The 21,338-nt window shown below is 36.6% G+C and overlaps 1 protein-coding gene across 11 annotated transcripts in view; it reads right to left on the bottom strand.

Annotated features, from left to right (window-relative positions):
* Positions 1–21,338, bottom strand: part of MED14 (mediator complex subunit 14) — an 86,362-nt gene that overhangs the window by 46,166 nt on the left and 18,858 nt on the right. For 8 of the 11 annotated variants that reach the window (XM_054676746.1, XM_054676745.1, XM_054676744.1 and 5 more), the window contains exons 4-13: positions 18,654–18,827; positions 17,898–18,027; positions 17,034–17,162; positions 16,306–16,413; positions 15,289–15,421; positions 14,104–14,254; positions 13,471–13,582; positions 7,576–7,701; positions 5,312–5,390; positions 1,160–1,319 (exon numbers count right to left, since the gene is read on the bottom strand). In XM_054676746.1, coding sequence (XP_054532721.1) covers positions 1,160–1,319; positions 5,312–5,390; positions 7,576–7,701; positions 13,471–13,582; positions 14,104–14,254; positions 15,289–15,421; positions 16,306–16,413; positions 17,034–17,162; positions 17,898–18,027; positions 18,654–18,827 — 1,302 coding nt within the window. Of the gene's footprint in view, positions 1–1,159; positions 1,320–5,311; positions 5,391–7,575; positions 7,702–13,470; positions 13,583–14,103; positions 14,255–15,288; positions 15,422–16,305; positions 16,414–17,033; positions 17,163–17,897; positions 18,028–18,653; positions 18,828–19,234; positions 19,338–21,338 lie in introns of all 11 variants that reach the window. The other 3 variants (XM_063804061.1, XM_063804062.1, XM_063804059.1) reach the window with 1 other exon arrangement.

A 21,338-nucleotide genomic window follows, 5' to 3' on the forward strand; every position in this document is an offset into this window, starting at 1 on the left:
CTTTTAAAAGTACAGGTCAAAACCTTAAAAAGTTCACTCCCATTACTTCCAACAAACAATCTTGAATTAAAATTTTTATTTTATTTTTATAAGCGACGAGGTCTCACTATATTGCTTAAGCTGATCTCAAACTTCTGGGCTCAAGTGATCCTCCTGCCTCGGCCTCCCAAAGTGTTAGTTTTACAGGCATGAGCCACCACACCTGGCCTGAATTAAAATTTGTAAAACATAGATTCTTAGCCAACATATCTACTTGGTATATACAGAATTTTTTTTTTTTTTTTTTTTGTGATGGAGTCTCACTCTGTCGCCCAGGCTGGAGTGCAGTGGCATGATGTCGGCTCACTGCAAGCTCCGCCTCCCGGGTTCACACCATTCTCCTGCCTCAGCCTCCCGAGTAGCTAGGACTACAGGCGCCCGCCACCACGCCTGGCTAATTTTTTGTTTTTGTATTTTTAGTAGAAACAGGATTTCACTGTGTTAGCCAGGATGGTCTCAATCTCCTGACCTCGTGATCCACCCGCCTCAGCCTCCCAAGTGCTAGGATTACAGGTGTGAGCCACCACGCCTGGCCAGAAATTTCAACAAGCAGGAAAATATATTCAGGATGAGTTCATATTTAAAATTATTGCAAATTTTAACTAATTCAAAAATAAAGAAACTAAAAAACATACAGAAACAGTGAAAAAGGAATAGAGAGGACCTTACTATGCACTAAAAGGAACACATACTCAATAAAATGAAAGATGCCTTCAATCAAAGAAGGATGAAAAAATAAAGCTAATTCAGCCAGTCCGTATTTGAAAGGTTTCACTATACAAGTTAATATTTCAAGTGAAACAAGTTTATCTGACATCAAAACATCGCCAGACCTTCATAGGAATTGGTCTTAAATTTTTTATTCTTACAGAGATGTCTCATTCCAATCAAAGACTAGGCCTCATCATAGGACAGACCCTAGAGTGAGGGATGGGGTTATACCTCATGTTCCCCAACTGAGACGTGACATTCCTCTCTCCCCCATTCTAAACCCCTGGGTTTCACTATACCAAAGTCAAATATTCAATAAAATTCATTGGCAAGTTAAACAATAAGTCATTCAAGATACTAACAGAATTACTAAACTTGATCACTCCAAATCACTCCTTTGCATACTTACAATGTAGTATTGTGGAAGGCGGGTAAGTTTAATGAACAGTTTATTCTTAGAAAGGTTTCCAATAGGATGAGTTGAGTAATTGGAAAGCTGCAATGTTTCACTGCTTATCGTAGGCAGATGTTTTATAGACTGCTTGCAACGCTGTTGTCCAAGCCAAAACCTGAATTTAAAAGTGATAATCCACATCAAATCTCAGACTTTTCTGATTATCTGTGTGCTATCGATTTACAAATGATTAAAGACCATTAAAAAAACAATTAATTGAAATTTAACTGAATAAAAGGACACATGGCCATAATGACAAATCATTTTTTCATAGTTTTGCATTACTGTCAATTCTAGTTTTAGTTTAAGAAGTTTAAACTGCAATGTGAATGATCTTAGTTATAAGGTAGAATTCACTATAAGGATGAGATACTATGTTAGTTTATTATTAAGGAGTGACAGATTTCCTATGGTTTAAAGACAGCACCAACTAATCTCAACATTCTTTATATAGCCCCAGTTTTTAAATTGTGTATGTGTGAAGTGTGTAGTATACCTAGCGGGTCCCAGTAGTATTAACTACCTTTGTTCCCACGTTCCTTTCAGGTAAGCTGCCAGATTTCACTCATGTTTTTAATATAGTACTCCTTTTATTCCTTTTATTTGATTATCTATCCTTGAAGCTAGGATATCATATAATATGTAAAAAAGGGATAAAATGGCTGGTTCACAAACTCCACTGATGCATAATGAAACTACAGAAAATAAGAATTTTCACAGCAGCATAACGATGCCACAACATCCCAGCTCATGATCAGCAGACTTGCCTTGATGAATAGGGCAAAGACCAGGTTGGGTGCTGATACATTTGTGCGGCAAGTTGCATGTGGTACAAACTGTATACCAGTTATGTGCAGTAAAACCATGTTATAATATATGATATTTTAAGGATAGTTTGTCAACTGTTCTGGAAACCATTTTGTTTTTTTCATTGAAAGACAAATTTAACTACAACTCTACGGATCAAATGCAAGAACTGGTTACTGATGAAGGAATGAAGATAAATTTTGAAAATATACCATCACTTGCTTCATTTTGAATAAAAGTTAAAAATGAATATCCTGAACTTGCCAAAATTTATTTCAAATCTCTACTTTGATTCCCATCAACATACCTTTGTGAGAATGATTTCTCTAGTATGTATGTTATTAAAAGGAAAACATGAGAAACATCTCTCATGATTAGCATTATCATCAATCCAACATGGACAAGTTATTACAAACAAGAAACAAGCTCATGTGTCACATTAAAAATTCTAAATACTGATATACAAGGTGGCCTTTTCAAAGTCGATCTGGAATTGCTATTTCACTCTTCATTATTTGTTATGATTCTGAGGGACAAAAAACTTGAGTCTAAGTGACTTTCTATATTAATTGCCTGTGTATACACTTTCAATGAAAAATGTACACAGTTTCTATAATTTTCTTTTTTCCTATGTTCTGATTATATTTACTGAAGTATAACTTTATCTGTTGATTCTAATAAAAAACATTGGGGCTTATATCTTATACATGTTCTTTCATTTCTTTTTTCCTAGAATTCATTTTTATTGCACATTATTTAAAAAAGTAATCACATGAACAAACAGATGCTCAACATCATTATTTGTTAGGGAAATATAAATCAAAATCACAATGAGATACTTCTTCATACTCATTATTAGGATGTCTATATTCAAAGACAGTAACAACTGTTGGCAAGGATGTAGAGAAATGGAAATTCTCGCAACATTACTGATGAGGTTGTAAAATGGCACAGTCACTCTGGAAAACAGTTTGGCATTTTCTTTTAAAAGCTAAACAAATTACTGTACGCCCTAGCAGTTCCATTCCTTGGTTCTACTCCAAGAGAAAAGAAAACATAAGTCCACATATAGACTTACACATGAATGTTCACAGCATCATTATGCATAATAACCAAAAAGTGGAAACAACCCAAATGTTCATCAATTGATGACTGGATAAACCAAATGTGGTATATCCATACAGTGAAATATTATTCAGTCATAAAAAGGAATGAAGTACTGATACATGCTACAATATGGATGAACCTTGAAAACATTATGCTAAGTGAAAGAAGCCAGTCACAAAAGACAGCATATTTTGATTCTACTTTATATGAAATGACCAGAAAAGGCAAATAGAAAGTGGATTCATAGTTTTCTGAGGTTGGGAATGGTTATTAACTATAAATGGACATTTCTTTGGGGTGATGGAAATGTCCTACACGTTCTAAAAGTGGATTGTGGTGATGCTTGCAAAAGTCAGTAAATTTACTACAAATCATTGAATTGTACACTTAAAATGGGTGCATTTTTATGGTATGTAAATTATACCTCAATAAAGTTATTTTGAAAAATCAGTGTCCCATGATAGATTAGTGATAAACTGGTCATTCACCACAGATCATCTGAGAAACACTATTATAACTAACAATCAGGGGACTTTTCTTATAAATAAATCATGTAAGTTTACATACAGGCACACATTTGGTAAGTTAAAGGCTTTTGGAACTTAACTTTCTGGTTTTAGTTTATATTTTGGGCAGCTAGAACTGCCAGATAAACAACCTCAAGTTATGCAAGATGTGAATTATTAAGCGTGTTAGGATATTTAAACCTTGCTTATTTAGCCAAAATGCACAATGATGCTAAAACACTAAAAGTTTTAGAAATCATTACCCAGATTAATGACTGATTTTTTTCACGTACAGATAAACTAAATAGCTGCTCAAAAAAAAAGGCTCACATAATATTATCTATCTACTGGCTTTAAAAATCATGCCCTGCGCTGGGCACGGTGGCTCACGCCTGTAATCCCAGTACTTTGGGAGGCCAAGGCAGGCACATCACACCTCAAGTCAGGAGTTTGGGACCAGTCTGGCCAACAAGGTGAAACTCCGTCTCTACTAAAAATACAAAAAATTAGTTTGGCATGGTGGCACACACCTGTAATCCCAGCCATTCGGAAGACTGAGGCAGGAGAATCCCTTGAACCCGGGAGGGAGAGGTTGCAGTGAGCCGAGATGACGCCACTGCACTCCAGCCCAGGCAAGAGAGTGAGACTCTGTCTCAATAAAAAATAAATAAATAAATAAAACAAAAAATCATGCCCTGAATACAAAAATTGGCTGGGCATGGTAGTATGCACCTGTGGTCCCAGCTACTTAGGAGGCTGAAGTAGAAGAATCGCTTGAGCCTGGGAGGCAGAGGTTGCAGTGAGCTGAGATCACGCTATTGTACTCCCCTCCAGCCTTGGTGGCAACAAAGTAAAACCCTGTCTCAAAAAAAAAAAAAAAAAATCATGCCCTGCTAATGAAAACATTACTTGGTTATATTGAATTTTTCAAATATTGGCTAAAGGGAAGGGCAGAGGCTAAAAGATTATAAGAACAATAGATCCCACTTTATAGTCTTTTCTTTAGATACCGCCCCCCCACTGCCCCACCCCCCCCACTCCCCCACCCCCACCCCCACCGCCTTCTCCATTTGCCAGTTTTGGTTTTAGTCTCTGAATTTTTTTTTTATCCTTTGGAATTCTATTAATTTTAAGAAAGAGTTTGTTAGAGTTGCTATAAGGGTACCTTTGTGTACCAGAGTGGTAATGAAACTCCACAGAATTATATCTAGCTCCATTTTCAATTTTATTTAAACAGTGTGAAGCATTTAAAGGATTTTGAGACAAATTGAATGACTGTGTTCGAGAAGCAGAAATGACTATTTTGAAAGTGTCAGTTGGTAGTCAACCATGACGATTACCCTGGATAAGAACAAATAGGACTTTATTACAGAGAACACTTGATACAATAAAATTCACTGTGTAAGTGATTTGTAAAGTGCTTGTATAGAAGAAAATGTGGTAAGGGATGAAAGCTGAGTGTTATGCCCTTCACACCTATATTTGCTCTAGAGGAGAATTTGATATGAGAAACTGACATCTTGGAACTATTCCAAGAGAATTTAGATTCTAAGGTACCAAACGGCACTTAAGTTTCATGTCATAAACCTTAAGGACAGTGAATGACCAAGAGTAATGATGGAGAAGAAAACATATCTTGTCAAAATAAGTTTCCATTTTCAGTCTTGAGCTATATAAATAAGCTTACTTAAGTTGCTGAATCCAGGGTATGATTCGTTTCATATCATCATTCACAGACTTCTCCATGTCATCCAGAGTGGCCTGGTCTACAGAATAAAGCACTTCATTAATTAATTGCTTATATGAGAAACAAAATCTTTATCTAGGTAGTGTAAAACAAATGAAAATTATTGTTTAAGGCAGAAAATCATGTTGTTTTTGAGTCAGAGAAAAATTAAACTAAATGTACCATTAGATATAAGCCAACCTAATTTGTTTTCCCTCTTTAACTTTTAGGGAGCATTATAGATACGACAACTAATGGCAAATGTACACTGGCAGAAAGAACAAGTAACAAATACATGAATCCATTCTTTGCCTATATTTTAATTCCCCAAACTCCTAGTCTACTTAATCAGTATTTTAAAATTATAAGTATTTAAAACTCATAGTATTATTAGACTTAGAACCTTAAAAATCATAAAAACAAAAAACTCCACTGAAATATTTACTTATGAAACACAAATGATCTCTGGCATATGGAAGAGCTGTTGGCTGAAGATCAGCTTGCAAATTAAGTCAGAATTTTTAATGACACTAGAAAATGCTAGTAAACAGAATAATGAGCAAAAAAAAGCAAGATACAAAATGATTTTGATTAATGGGGACAAAGTATAGAAAAAATTAGAAAAGCACTGCTATGGGGTCAACTATGTCCCCCCAAGATCCATATGTTGTACCCCTAATCCTCAGTGTGATGGTATTTGGAGAAGGGGTCTTTGGGAGGCAATTAGGTTTAAATGAGGTCATGAAGGTAGGGACTTCATGAAGGGATCAGTAGCAGACTTATAAGAACGGATGCCAGAGAAGTCGCTCTCTCAGCCATGTGAAGACACAGCAAGAAGGCAGCTGTCTATATACGATCTATATACAAGCTAGAAAGAGAGCCCTCATCAGAAATCAACCATGCTGACACCTTAATCTTGAATTTCTGGCCTCCAGAACTATGACAAAATAAATTTCTGTTGTTTAAGTCACCTAGTCTATGATATTTTGTTAACGGCAGCCTGAGCTGCTAAGACAAGCATACATCCCTAAAAGACTATTTTCTGTTGCTTTTCTAATTTTTGTGTGTTTAAGTTTTTTATTTATGAGTATGTACTATGTTAATAATCAGAAAAACAGTTAAATATACTTTTTTTTTTTTTTTTTTTGAGACGGAGTCTCGCTCTACCGCCCAGGCTGGAGTGCAGTGGCGCGATCTCGGCTCACTGCAATCTCCGCCTCCCAGGTTCACGCCATTCTCCTGCCTCAGCCTCCCGAGTAGCTGGGACTACAGGCACCCGCCACCACGTCTGGCTAATTTTTTGTGTTTTTAGTAGAGACGGGGTTTCACCGTGTTAGCCAGGGTGGTCTCGATCTCCTGACCTTGTGATCCGCCCACTTCGGCCTCCCAAAGTGCTGGGATTACAGGCGTTTGAGCCACCATGCCTGGCCTAAATATAAGTTTTTAAGAACAAACAACATTTGCCCTATTTGGAACCCACAGTTAAAGTAATTCATAAATGCGTCATTTAGCCATCATAAATGTGATGTCATTCAAAGTAATTAGTTCAGTTTTCCATGAGCAGCCCATAGAAAAAAAATCTATAGCTATAAAATATAACCAGAAAGCCTTTATTTTCAACCTTTCTAGCTGAATATTAATTTCAAATAGCAGATGTCCTAATATATTCAAGAACACTGTCCAGTAGCAATACAAAAACACTAAATTCTTATTTCATCATTTCATAACACTGACTCAGTAACAGAACAAGTAAGAAATCAAACTTTAATTTCTACTGTGTTTAGGCCAGAAAAAAAAATCCTTTCCTCCAGGATTCTGTACCTCAAGTCATCTTAGATGTTTCTACTGTCATAAAAATGTTCTTCAGCCACAAATGACATTAGAATTCCTTATTGTGATTTCCATGTCACCCAGTGGTAAAATAGAAACTGAGCTACTGGGATAGATAAGTTAACCTAAAAAACAGCAGCCATCAACATTATTAATTTTGCATAAGGAAACACGAATGTGCATTATACTGGGAAGTTTAACATCTGCTACAAGAAAATCCAAAGTAGTTAAAACGGCCCCGAGGAACTGACATCAGTCAGAGTTATGGTTTCCATACCCACTTTCAACACTGCATATACCATTCTTTCTAATACCTAATGACAGAAAATGTTTATTTTGTTTTTGTTAAAAATAATTTTTCTTACATTGAATGATTATATCATTTAGTAACTTACCAAGTCCATAAAGCATCAATTGAAACATTCCAGAATGCAAATCTACAAAAATGTGCAGACACTCTGAATTACCACAGGGCTCCAAGATGGGAACAACAAGAGCTGGGAGTGCAGTCTCTATGGAAGCTGAACAATCAAGAATTAAAAATTATTTTTCTACCTGAATATTTTCCAGAAAAATTATTTCTCAGTCAATGAGTACAAACAAACCAACTATTGAAGGATCCTAAATGTTAGAGGAAAAACATGACTTTGCAAAATTTGCAATAGTATTATTATGTCAGTTAGCAGCTCAAAAAGGAAAGAATGTAATTTTCAAGGTGACTTGAAACAAACATGCCTGTCTCAAATACTACAGCAAAAAAAATCCAAAGTTTCTTAAAGAGGGTTGAAATAGCTAGTGAAAATTCAACTTCATCAGTGAGCTGAGTTCTAGTTTTACTTTCACTTGGTAATTACTAATAAGCTAATTAATTTTTAAGGATTTTCTCTTTTGTATAATGGAAAGAAAACTAGTTGTTTATAAACAGAATAAATATCTTCTATGGCCTCATGATTTTCAATGCCATTCCTCATAAAAAAGAGGTATTCTGGCAATTAGAGCCCATGTGTTTAAACTAATAAATATTATTGATTACCCAGGAAGAAAAATTTTTTTCAAGTCATTTGTATACTCCATTTCAAGTCACAGATGAATTAAGAACATAGGCAATTGCTAAACACAAATCCCCAAAGTTGACAATATGCCTGATCTAGAGTTTCATAGTATTTCCACCAGGCCCAATTAACTTTTCTCTTAATTCTGCAAGTGACATAATGAAATCCAGTAAACAAGCAAAACACTGAAAACACACTAAGTGCTGATCAGATTGAGGGGCTGTAAAAGGAATATGCTCTTCTTGTTACCAAGTTCCTCTGAAGCTACAGCACAGAAAAAAAAGGCAGATACAGAGGAGAATGGCGATGCAGGTGCTCGGAAGGAGAGGTAACGTGGCAGGCGCAGAGGGGAGTGGCGATGCAGGCCTTTCACCAGGCGTGGCTTCTGCCTGCTTTTTTGTCAAACAAGGAAAATAACATCTTCCCCTCCATGCCACAGGTTGTTAGGAGCAAGAAATGACAAGGCTGTAAAAGTGCTTTAAAAAGCAAAGTGTTCGACAAATGTATATTATCTATATTCCTTTTGAATCAAAGAAACAAACCAAAACCTTTTACTATAAATTTTCAATAGTTCAAATGGATGACATTACCATTGGTACTGTCTACACAAACAAATTATCAAACAAATTAATAAAGTAAAAGATTGCAGAAGACATATTTAATTAGAGAAAAATAAATTGCTTTAAAACATAGGGTGAGCATCCTAAACTCCAAAATTTGAAATGCTCCAAAATCCAAAATTTTTTGAGTGCTGACATGATGCTCAAAGGAAATGCTTAATGAAGCATTTTGGATTTCGGATTTTCAGATTTGGGATGCTCAACCAGTAAGTACAAATGCAAATATTCCAAAACCCAAAAAAAATCCGAGATCTGAAATACTTCTGGTCTCAAGCATTTCAGATAAGGGATACTCAACCTGTACATCTAATACATATTTGTATACAAAATGTTTAACATGCAAATCCAGCAGAACTCTGACCTGAAAAAAACCGAACAAAAAGGGCAAAAACAAAAATTTATTTTACCATAGAATTCAGACCAATGTGACAAATTAGTTCAAATCAGTGACGTTTTGCTGAACTTACTATGTTAATAAAAAGTTATTACAAATGTGAAACAGAGTTGCTGATTTTTGAAACATTTCCATAGTGTTACAATTCCTGACAGGGTAGGAGTGAATTCTCTAAAGCAAAACCATTTCTAAAGTGTGGCAACAGAGTAAAACTAGTTCTGGGAATTGGGGTAACAATTATAATTTCAATCTAATCACCACAATTGAGTATTCTTAGAAAAATAGGGCATCAGAGAAGAATACAGATAACACAGTTCAAAAGACAAGAAATACTCTGATACAAATCGATGTACATATTTTTTGACTACCAATGTCCATATTTTTCTTTACAGAAAATAAAATACACAATGCCCTAAAGCATTTAAAGGCAACAGGTTTTAGGCATACAAAAATGGGGAAACTTGCAAAGAAAATAAAGAAGAGGGAATTAAAAGCAGTGTAAGATGACAGGACTTGCTGCTATTTCGTCCTGCCAGAACATATATATATCTCCTTTTATTTCTATCATTTATTGAGAACAAGATGAGAATGGATAACAGACAGAATATAAAGTGTGAAGAGTGAAGAGCGGCAACTAAGCTCAATTAGGAATGGCTGTGTGTGGTTCATAGCTTCCAAACTGATCATGATGCCCTGATTATAAGTGCTGAAGGGTAGAGTACAACACAAGGGAGCAGCACCCTGGCTTTCAAGAGTTAGGCAATGCTGCCAACTGGGCCATATCTCAAGTTACCTTTAGTGCCTTGCACTGCCTTTTTGGAACTTATCTCCAAAGTCCTGCCTCCTCTCCCCTAAACCATTTCTACCCCCACGAAACCACATGCCTGAGCTGCTCAAAACCTGAAGTCTATGCCTTCCCCTAGCCTTCCCTTGAAATGCTCCACTCTCTGAGCTACTCATTTCCTTGGGTTATTCCAGTTAGGTGTTAGAAGAAAAGCCAGCTGATTTAAGGGTGACTGCGCTAAGGGATTCTAAGAATAGACTATGTAGTCCCTCATTCCAGTAAGGATCTTAATAAAGCATGCTCGCCCATCACAAAAAAGGATCAAGTAAGACTACATGGAGAGTATAAATGCATGCACATGAATTTAAAACACAAGTTAAAGCACATGCCCTAAGATGGTGGGTCGGCACACCCTTTCCTCTAGCAGTCCTCATTTCTAGAACTGTCCTGATTAAAGCAGAACTGAGGAGATCAACCCCGCATGCAAGCTTCCCCCTTCCTTCCAAATTATAGTCCCTAAGTCACCCTTCTCTAACACCTGGGACTCTACAAAACACCTAGGGCTTGAAAACTACTGGTGTAGTACATTCCTACTAGAGTTTAAGATCTAGGAAGAGCCTGGACTATTATAATATCCTCAAATTTCAGATGAGGAGAATGGCCCAAATAGTGTAAATGACTTGTTCAAGAGCAGACAGCTGAACTCAGATCTCTAACATTTCTACAAAAAGGAATTTTACACTTGGGTTCTGAAGATTTCTCTAAATTTCTCTTTAGAAATCTTCAGCACCTAGGTGAACAGCACACAAAACCATTCCTATGTAAACGTATGCTTTGAGTTTATTTTTCAAAGTAATTTAACTATCCCTTGGCAATCATAGTTTTTTGTTTCTGTTTTTTAACTTACTAAGTTTTTGTTCTGTTTTTTAACTTACTAAGCCTTGTTTACAGATGATACTAAAGTAAACCAGAGCCTATCAAAAGATTACAAACTCCCTATTTTCTGGAATCTCAACAAACGAAGTTTTGAAAAATTAGAAAAATTAAGATTGCAAAATACTTAAAGTCTTCTTTAAGAACAAAAGAGTTGGACATGGTGGTTCATGCTTGTAATCCCAGCACTTTGGGAGGCCAATGTGGTAGGATTGCTTGAGCCCAGGAGCATAAGACCAGCCTGTTCAGCAGGCCATGGACTTAAAATAGATACATAGATGGATAGATAGATAGATAGATAGATAGATAAAGACCAGCCTGGGCAACACAGTGAGACTCCATTTCTTAAAAAAGAACAAAAGGGGAATTTCAACAAGGGTGACAAGACAATTAAACAGGAGAAAATAGTCTTCAACAAATGTTACTGAGATAACTGCATATCCTCACGTAAAAGAATGCAAACAATAACAAGTATTGGTGAGGATGTGGAGAAAATGAAACCTTCCCACATTGCTGGTTAGATTGTAAAGTGGTGTTAAACACGTCAAAAGGTTAAACAGTTACAAGACCCGGCCATTACACTCTTAGGTGTACAGCCAAGAGAAATGAAAACTTACGTCCACATAAAAACTTGGGCATGAATGTTCATAGCAGCATTATCCACAATAGCCAAAAAAGAAAAACAACCCCAATGTTCAACAATGATGAATGGATAAACAAAAGACGGTATAGCCATACAATGGATTATTTGACAATAAAAGTGAATGAAGTATTGAAACATGCTGTGAACCTCAAAAAAAAAATGTGTTAAAAACAGTATGTAAGAGACCACACATTATGAGTCCATTTATATGAAATGTCCAAATAGGCAAATCTATAGAGTTAGAAAGTAGATTAATGATTGCCAAAAGGGAGGCAGGAAGGGAGAGGAGTGAATGGGTTGTGACTGCTAATGGGTACACGGTTTCTTTCTGGGATGATTAAAATGTTCTAAAATCAAATTGTAGTGATAGTTGCACAACTCTTTCAGTAAAAACCATTGAATGAGGTAATTATATGTGAATTATATCTCAATAAAGCTGTTAAGAAAAAAAGACCAAAAGGCAGTGGTGGTTAGTAGCCTTTCTAATTCCAGTGAGAGTTTCAATTATACTTTCCAATCATAATTTTTAGGTCTGTATTTAACATCTTTGCTTGAGGGATTAAAGGGGAGGGCCTTCTACTGAAGCTTTTAATTAAATTAAGATAATGAAGTGCTGATAAAGCTAATGTTAAACCCTGATAGGGCTAATGGACAGGCACCCCCAAGACACATCTAACCAACACATTCACCAAATTTCTGGCAGATCCTTTATTTCTTTTTTAAGGCCCATATTTGCATTTTTGTTAAGTTAGGCTGCTCCTCTCCTTAGTCTCTTTAAAAATATAAGCTAATGCTTTGGTTTATCTTAGATCCCCTCTTTCACCTCTATCTTTTCACTTTCCTTGAATGAGTATGTATTCTAAATACACACTTATTTTTCTAACTTTCTGTCTTTCCTTCAGGCAATTTTTTAAAATCTATTTCTGTCAAAGTGATTTTAATCCAGAGTTACTAGTACATACCTAAGAAGCTGCTTCTTTAAGTATAATGGATTGAGCTGAGCTCTGTGATGACAAAAGGCAGCACCTTCGTTACTAGCACTATTAAGACTTCCTACTTATAAGGCACTTCACTTACGTCATCTAACTTAATTAAAGACTGTGCACTGTGGGCACAAGGTAATTATGGCCAAAAACAATTGGGGCAGGGATAGTAAATATGCCCATTATGATGTTGCGAACCTATATTCCCAGAATGAAAGGGTTTACTTTCTAAATGACTGTCCCTCAAAGCTCTGAATATACTTACTAGGTAATTAAACTTGGAAGATTTTTCACTATGTCCATGTATCTGCATTCCTTATTTGAACTGTTAATAATTTTTAAAAATTTTTTAAAAAGACAAGGGATGAATTCTGCTTCACTCAAAGGGGCATATTTTACAAGTATATTATAAATATTTGGAATGCTGTTTTATCACTAGAAAAAAGTTTAAAAATAAGGTTCATATTAAAATGTTAGCTCATGTTTCATAAAGTTTTTCTTTTTTATTTAAAAAATTTTATAAATAGAGACGGGGTCTCATTTTTTGCCCTGGCTTGTCTAAAACTCCTGGCCTCAAGTGATCCTTACATCTCGGCCTCCCAAAGTGCTGGTATTACAGGCGTGAGCCACCATGCCCAGCCCCATTTCATAAAGTTTTAAGGAAATCCAATACACAAATATTTCAAAAATGAGGCCAAGCTAAATATGTAACAAGGGAAAAATTAGCATAAGTTTGGCAGATCACAAGTTAAAATGCAGAAATACCAGCTTCCACAATAAAAGCAAAATATCAGGAAAAAGTCATATTAAGATTCTCATCAAATAAAACTGGATTCTAGTTTAAACAAAAGAAAAACAAATGTCAATTTAAAAGAACCTACAGTTTTCATTGGCATTGAAGCCTCTAAGAATGGCCTTCAGTTCTTGGAGCTTCTGATGAGCTCTTGCATGGACACTGTCAATCAGGAGTTTTTCTATCGATAAGTGGTCGATCTGCATAAATAAGAACAACAAATTCAAATGTGCAATTTAAACATTTTTACTTTAAAAGCCCAAGAGTAGATTACTGTGCTTCAAAATATTTCCTTTTGGAATCACACTGATTAAGTGTTAACCCTAATAGAAAGCAAACTTAAAGTTAAAAATTAACTAATATGGTATTGAGTTAAAAATTAACTTACAATTGATAGCTTAAAAACTATAGTTAACATTTTGGTAAGTAATAGGAGAAGATATTACAAATCAGTTATGGTGCTCTAATGCCAGACCTTAAAATTAAAATGGTATCTGATCTAAATTATAAAATATGAAAGAATATCTTAAAAATTATATATTATAGTATCAGATTTTTTAAAAAACAACAAATGTAAGAAGTGTAACATTTACTTAAAATAAGTTTCATAAAAGGTTTTAGGAAGAATTAGATATTTTCAAAAATTTGTGCTAAGAGTTTAAGGATAAATGGCAAGTTACATTCATTTAAACCAATATGAAAATATATTGAGATCTTTTACCTTCATGGCTCTTTCTACTAATTTGGAATCAGAAGCTGGCAAAGGAGGATCATGAAAAATCTGTAAAGGCTTGGAGACATCATTCTCATCAATTTTAATTGTAACTTTGTGAACAGATGCTGTTCCAGTTTTTCTCCCAAGAACCTGTTGACTAAAGAAAAAAATGAAGAATTTTTTTCAACACAGTCTGTTAACTTCTAGAATAAAATAGAGACAATCCATTGTGCAGTTTAGCCACAGCCTGGAATACGGCAGGCCCTCAGTGTTTGTGGAGGGAATAATAATGGGAAGATAGCTATTCTGTAATCCAATACAATATTTGATTTATTGCATTAAAAAAAGACATATAATTTAAAAATAAAACATATGCACACATGAAAAAGAACCCCAAAACAAAAACTACCTGTCTTCTAAGTAGTATCTACTCACCTCTGACTCCTTTACAGAAAATGGGGGTCATTTGGGATAATAAGATGCCGGAGTGGGGAGAAAAACAGGAATCAAGTAAAGTTCAAACAGGGAATTGAGAGTTACAAACAGTCCAATACGAATTTTCTCCCAAAGAAAGTTTTTAACAGGCATAATTCAAAGTGGAAAACTGTGATAAGCATGCATGTTTTAAAAAATGATACCCAACAATCTAACCTAATGGTCTTTTCTAACCTAACGGTCTTTTAGCTATTTGGTATAAACCCAAAGTAAACTAACCTCTCAAACTTTTTAATAATAGTAAGTCTTAGTACAAACAGGTAAATGTCTATGTATTTAAAACATGTTCTAAGACAGGTGTCAACTATGGATGTCCTATGTGGTCTACATAATACTATGGGACCTTACTACACAAAAGCATGTTACTAGAGGTGCATAGCTATTGGTATACAGTCATTCCTTGGTATACTTGGGAGACTGGCTCCAGGATTCCCGTCCCAATACCAAAATCCACGCAAACTCACGTCCTGCCGTCAGTCCTGCGGTCAGCCAGCAGAACCCACGTATAGGGAAGGTTGGCCCTATACGCAGGTTTCACATCTTGCAAATTGATCTGCATATAAGTGGACCCACACAATTCAAGCTTGTGTTGTCCAAGGGTCAACTGTATATTAAATCAGATGTATGAGAGAAAAAGAGAAATAAAAAGAGTATTTACAGTCATAGCACGAACCCACCAGAACTGATTTTACTTACTTCCAAACTGAAAGGGAGAGGCACTTTCCAGCATGATACCTTTCCACCTGCACAAGGTCTCCCCACCGTTCTCGGATTAACATTAGAGTTTGGGAATGTAACACTTCTAACTGAAGTGATAAACAGAAAGAATCTGATAGATGTTGTTAAGTAAAATTAATACATTACACCAACAGTCAATCAAGTCCAGGTGAACTTCATTTAAGGAAGGTTCTCTTATTGAAAACCTGGAGAAAAATTTCTGAAGAAAATTTCTGAAATGATTATTTCTCCAATGCCTCATCGTAAAAAGTATTATAATTTATAGCATAATTTCAGAAAAAGGTTTTATATTTAATTTTAAACCAATATAAAACCATAAAGTCTGGGTTGTGTCTTAATTCATCATAGTTTAGAGAACATGGATTGACCAAATAGTACTATTTTTTTCACCAAACAGTACTTTTTTATTATTATTATTTTGTGTGTGTGTGTGACGGAGTCTTGCTCTGTCATCCAGGCTGGAGTGCAGTGGCACGATCTCGGCTCACTGCAACCTCTGCTTCCTGGGTTCAAGCGATTCTCCTGTCTCAGGCTCCCTAGTAGCTGGGATTACAGGTGCCCGCCACCACACCAGGCTTCTTTTTTTTTTTTTGGATTTTTAGTAGAGACAGGGTTTCACCATGGTGGCCAGGCAGGTCTTGAACTCCTGACCTCAAGTGATACACCCGCCTCAGCCTCCCAAAGTGCCGGGATTACAAGCATGAGCCACCGTGCCCAGCCTCAAACAATACTATTTTTAACTAATCACTTTTTGCTTTTACCTGCAAAGTCAACAGTAAAATTTTAAATTTGGTTTATTACAAACATATCACTATTCTTCACTATTCTCCAGCCCTATTTGCACCTCAAAAAGGGTGGGGGAGATGGGGGCAAGGAATGTAGGCTGCTACAGTTCAAGACTAAGGACAAATGAAAAATGTGGGAGAGGTACCACAAAATCCTTACAAATACATGTCTCAAATTTCAGAAGGATACGTAGGCAGTTGTACATATCCTGAAGAGGCTTCTCATCAGCAAAGAGCCTAGACTGCACCAGTTGATGGATGAAGCTGATTTGCATGCTATGAACCAAAGCTCGCCCATCTTCCGTTGGCAGAAGAAAAGAAAGCAGTTAATCAAATAGGTGTACAAGTGTGTCACTATACCAACTAAGGAAGCACATAATAACAATGAATTTTTTTAAAAAGCACTGAAATTATCTACAGAAACTTGACATTGTACTCTGAGAAACACTGAAACTTCCATGGTCAATAGGCAGTTACAATTATAAAACTTGCTTCAAATTACAGGATAAATTGCTGCATGCATTTATTATTTTGCAGGAATATATATAGAGAGAGACAGGATCTTGCTCTGTCACCCAGGCTAGAGTGCAGTGGCGTGATCATGGCTCATTGCAGCCTCAACCTCCCTGGGCTCAGGTGATCCTCCCACCTCCCAACCCCAGCCTCCCAAGTAGCTGGGACTACAGGAACACACCACCACGCCTGGCTAATTTTTAAATTTTTTGTAGAGACAGGGTCTTGCTATATTGTCTAGGCTGGTCTCAAACTCCTGAGCTCAAGCGATCCACCTGCCTCGGCCTCCCAAAGTAGTGGGATTACAAGCATGAGCCATCATCCCCAGCCGGGAATATTTCAATAATATAAAAAATCAAACATTTAAATTAATACTTATGATTTAAATCACTACTTATGATTTACCTCCTGTTTCCTTATCCTCAACTAGAATTTCTAGCTTGAGAAGACGCCATGGAACATCAGGGTCATCTCCCATCACAGTCAAGGTGGCTTCAAATTCTCCTTCAACACGAAACTTCACCCGGCCATTTGCTTTTAGAAGAAAAAGATGAAGAAAAAGAAGTGTACTTTGCTAGAAAATGAGAATCTTCCTCCTGACCTAGAACTTTCAGTCTTACTTATAAAAATTTTTAAATAGATTGAAGGTTCTTTCATAAGGTTCCAACAATTCAATGGTTCCTGAATAAGAAGTAGCCAGCTTCCAGGTCAAGAAATGAAAGGCAACTCTTCTAACATAAATGAACAATATTTTCTTGAGGCTCAACTCTGGGGACTCTTCTCTCTTTCCAGCCCCACTCCCAAGCTGCAAATACCAGCACTGTATTTCTAGGTACTAAAGAGAAATGATACAGCTGGCAAGTCATAGAATCAAACACCATAAAACTGTCAGTCAAATCTTCATAATGCTATTTTTCCTTGAATAAAACCCAAAAAGCTGTTTAGGAAAATATTCTAACATGCAAATTCTGTCACCCAGGCTGGAGTACAGTGGTGCAATCTTGGCTCACTGCAACCTCTGCCTCCCAGGTTCAAGCAATTCTCATGCCTCAGCCACCCGAATAGCTGGGATTACAGGTGCGGGCCACCGCACCCGGCTAATTTTTGTATTTTTAGTAGAGATGGGGTTTCACCATGTTGGCCAGGCTGGTCTCAAACTCCTGACCTCAAGTGATCTGCCTGCCTCAGTCTCCCAAAGTGCTGAGATTACAGGCATGAGCCACCACACCTGGCCATCAACTCTTAAAAAAATAAATTTCAGATACATACCAACTGTAAGATTTGCTAACTGAGGAGGAAGATCTGTGGTTACAAGCCGATGTCTAAGAATCTGATTCAGCTGATGGAGTGTGGCTTGTTTTTCAATTTTGGTAATTGGGTCTGGAGGAATAATTTTATCCTGCAAAAAAATTTAAGTGATTTTTAAATAATGTACAAAAGGGGATTTTTTTTCAATCTTTTCCTGTCTTTATACAGTGTTGCGTACTTTACCTAAGAGAATCTCAACACTCATTTCTGCAGTCTACATACAAAAACAATGGCCATTACTATCATGCATAAGAGCAACAATGATTCTAGTCATTTAGCTAAGATCATAATACAACATGACCTCCCTTATGCTCTATTTATAAACCAACTAAATATCACTTGATAGCTTCCACAAGTTCTTACAAGTATAAAATACAATATGGCACCAAGTCGGTAAACTACCAAAACAATAAAAGTTTAAAACACTTTCAAAAAGCAACTAGCATGTAGCATTTTCACATCTGAAATAGATGTTATGTCTGCACATCCGCGCATCCCTGGGGGAAAAAAAAATAAAACCTTCACCCATTTTGATATCTACTCACATCTGGCCCCAACTTATTTCAAAAAAGCACAACTTTAGTTACAGAGAAAAAAAGCAAACTATATGTACTGTTTGTTTTAACAATGTTTTTTGCTGGGCTACTTAATAATACAATCCAATCCAGTGCCAAAACCTTTAGTTTTTAGGAACATGGGGGCAAGCAAAGAACTTACCCTAATGCAGGTTGGCAGCCGTGGGTAAGATCCAGTAGTTAGTACATCAATGGCATATGGGATGGCAAAACTAGGCAGGCGTGCATGGACCAGAGCATCTCTAGCTAACGAGGCCAGGCGATCAGCAGTGTCCACAAACAGGATGGCTTGCTGATCTAAAAAGCTTGAAATCATCTTTAAAGTAAAGGGTAAATGTATTAAGCATCCCTGAAAACTATCTCCTTTTCACAGTAAATATTGTTAAATAATTCCAAAGTAAACTTCAAGGGGAATTAGTATCAGTTTTCCATATTTCAAAGTAGTTCTTCAAATATTCTCCAGTAACTTGAAGAAGAAATATTTAATACACTAGTATTTGATATTAAGAGCAATAATTTTCTGTCACTTTAAGTAAAAGCTTTCTAATTCATTTCTCCATCCTTAACATTACACACACATAATATCAAAGTTAGGAAAAATAAGTAGAATAAAATGGTTTTTTCCTCTTACAGACTTCCAGAGTTGGTTGGTAATGAAGGAGTTAAAAGCATGGACTCCTAGACCTAGACTGCCTTGTTCTCCATTTTAACTCTGCTACTTACCAGTCTTGTAACCTTGGGCAAGTAACTTAACCTCTTTGTGCCTCAGCTTTTTTCAACTGTAAAATGGAGGTGATCATGATTCCCAATCTCATAAAGTTGTTCTCTGTATTAAGAGATAATGCAAAATAGAGAACACAGAAATCCACACATAGCCAACTCATTTTCCAAAACAGCACCAAGAACATACACTGGGGAAAGGACAGTTTCTTTAATAAATGGTGATGGGAAAACTCGATAACCATCATATGCAAAAGAATGAAACTAGACCCCCATCTCTCACACTATACAAAAATGAACTGAAAATGAATTAAAGGCTTAAGCATGAGACCTGAGACTATGAAACTACTAGAAGAAAGCATTGGAAAAATGCTCTAAGACATTGGCCTGGGCTGGGTGCGGTGGCTCAGGTCTGTAATCCCAGCACTTTGGGAGGCCAAGGTGGGCAGGTCACGAGGTCAGGAGATTGAGACCATTCTGGCTAACATGATGAAACCCCGTCTCTACTAAAAATACAAAAAATTAGCTGGGCGCGGTGGCACGAGCCTGTAGTCCCAGCTACTCGGGAGGCTGAGGCAGGAGAATTGCTTGAACCCGGAAGGCGGAGGTTGCAGTGAGCCAAGATCGTGCCACTGCACTCCAGCCTGGGCGGTAGAGCGAGACTCCATCTCAAAAAAAAAAAAAAAAAAAAAAGGCGACAAAAGCAAAAATAAACAAAAGAGATTATATCAAGCTAAAAAGCTTCTGCACAACAAAAGAAATAATCAACAGTGTGAAGAGACCACCCACAGAATGGGAGAAAATGTCTGCAAAATATCCATCTGACAAGGGATTAATATCCAGAATACATAAGGAACTCAACTCAATAACAAAATAAAACAGAATAACTCCATTTAAAAAATGAGCAAAATACCTGAATAGACATTTCTCAAAAGAAGACATACAAATGGCCAAAAGGTATTATGAAAAAATGCAACATTACTAATCATCAAGGAAATGTAAATAAAAACCACAATGAGATATCATCTCACCCCAGTTAAAATGACTATTATCAAAAAGACAAAAAATAACAGATGCTTGTGAGGATGTGGAAGAAGGGGAACCCTCACGCTGTTGGTGGGAATGTGAAGTACTACAGCCACTACAGAGAACACTATGGAGGTTCCTCAAAAAAAAACTAAAAATAGGCTGTGTGTGGTGGCTCACATATGTAATCCTAGCATTTGGGGAGACAGAGGCAGGAGGATTGCTTGAGCCCAGGACTTGCAGACCAACCTGGACAACATAGGGAGACCCTGTCTCTACAAAAAATTAAAAAACAAAAAAATTAGCCTGGCATAGTGGTGTATGCCTATGGTCTCACAGCTACTAGCGAGGATCACTTGAGCCCAGGAGGTTGACGCTGCAAAGAGCCATGACTGTGCCACTGCACTCCAGTCTGGGTGACAGAATGAGACCCTGTCTCAAAAAAAAAACACAAAAACCACTAACAACTAAAAATATAATTACCATATGATCCAGCAATTCCACTGCTGAGTATATATATATTCAAGAGAAAGGAAATCAGCATACCAAAAAGATATCTGCACTCCCAGGTTTACTGCAGCACTACTCACAATAGCCAAGATACAGAATCAACCCAAGTGTCCATCAACAGATGAATAAAGAAAATACAGTACATATACACAATGGAATACTATTCAGCCATAAAAAAGAATGAAAGCCTGCCGTTTGCAACAGCACGTATGGAAGTGAAGGTCACTATGGTAAGTGAAATAAGCCAGGCACAGAAAGACAAGTATTGCACATTCTCTCTCCTATGTGGGAGTTAAAAAAGTGGATAACGCGGAAGTAGAGAGTAGAATGCTGGTTAGGAGAAGCTGGGAAGGGGGGAGGAGGTATGAAGAAAAGTTGGTACAAAAATATAGTTAAAAGGAATAAGTTCCAGTATTTAATAGTAGAGTAGGGAAATTATAATTAACAATAATTTATTGTATATTCAAAACGACCAGAAGAGAAGAACTATAACATTCCCAACACAAAGAAAAATGTCTGAGGTAATTAATATCCCAATTATCCTGCTTTGATCACTATGTACATGTATCAA

The sequence above is a fragment of the Pan troglodytes genome, chromosome X (genome assembly GCF_028858775.2).
Source record: "Pan troglodytes isolate AG18354 chromosome X, NHGRI_mPanTro3-v2.0_pri, whole genome shotgun sequence".
Lineage (NCBI taxonomy): Eukaryota > Metazoa > Chordata > Mammalia > Primates > Hominidae > Pan > Pan troglodytes.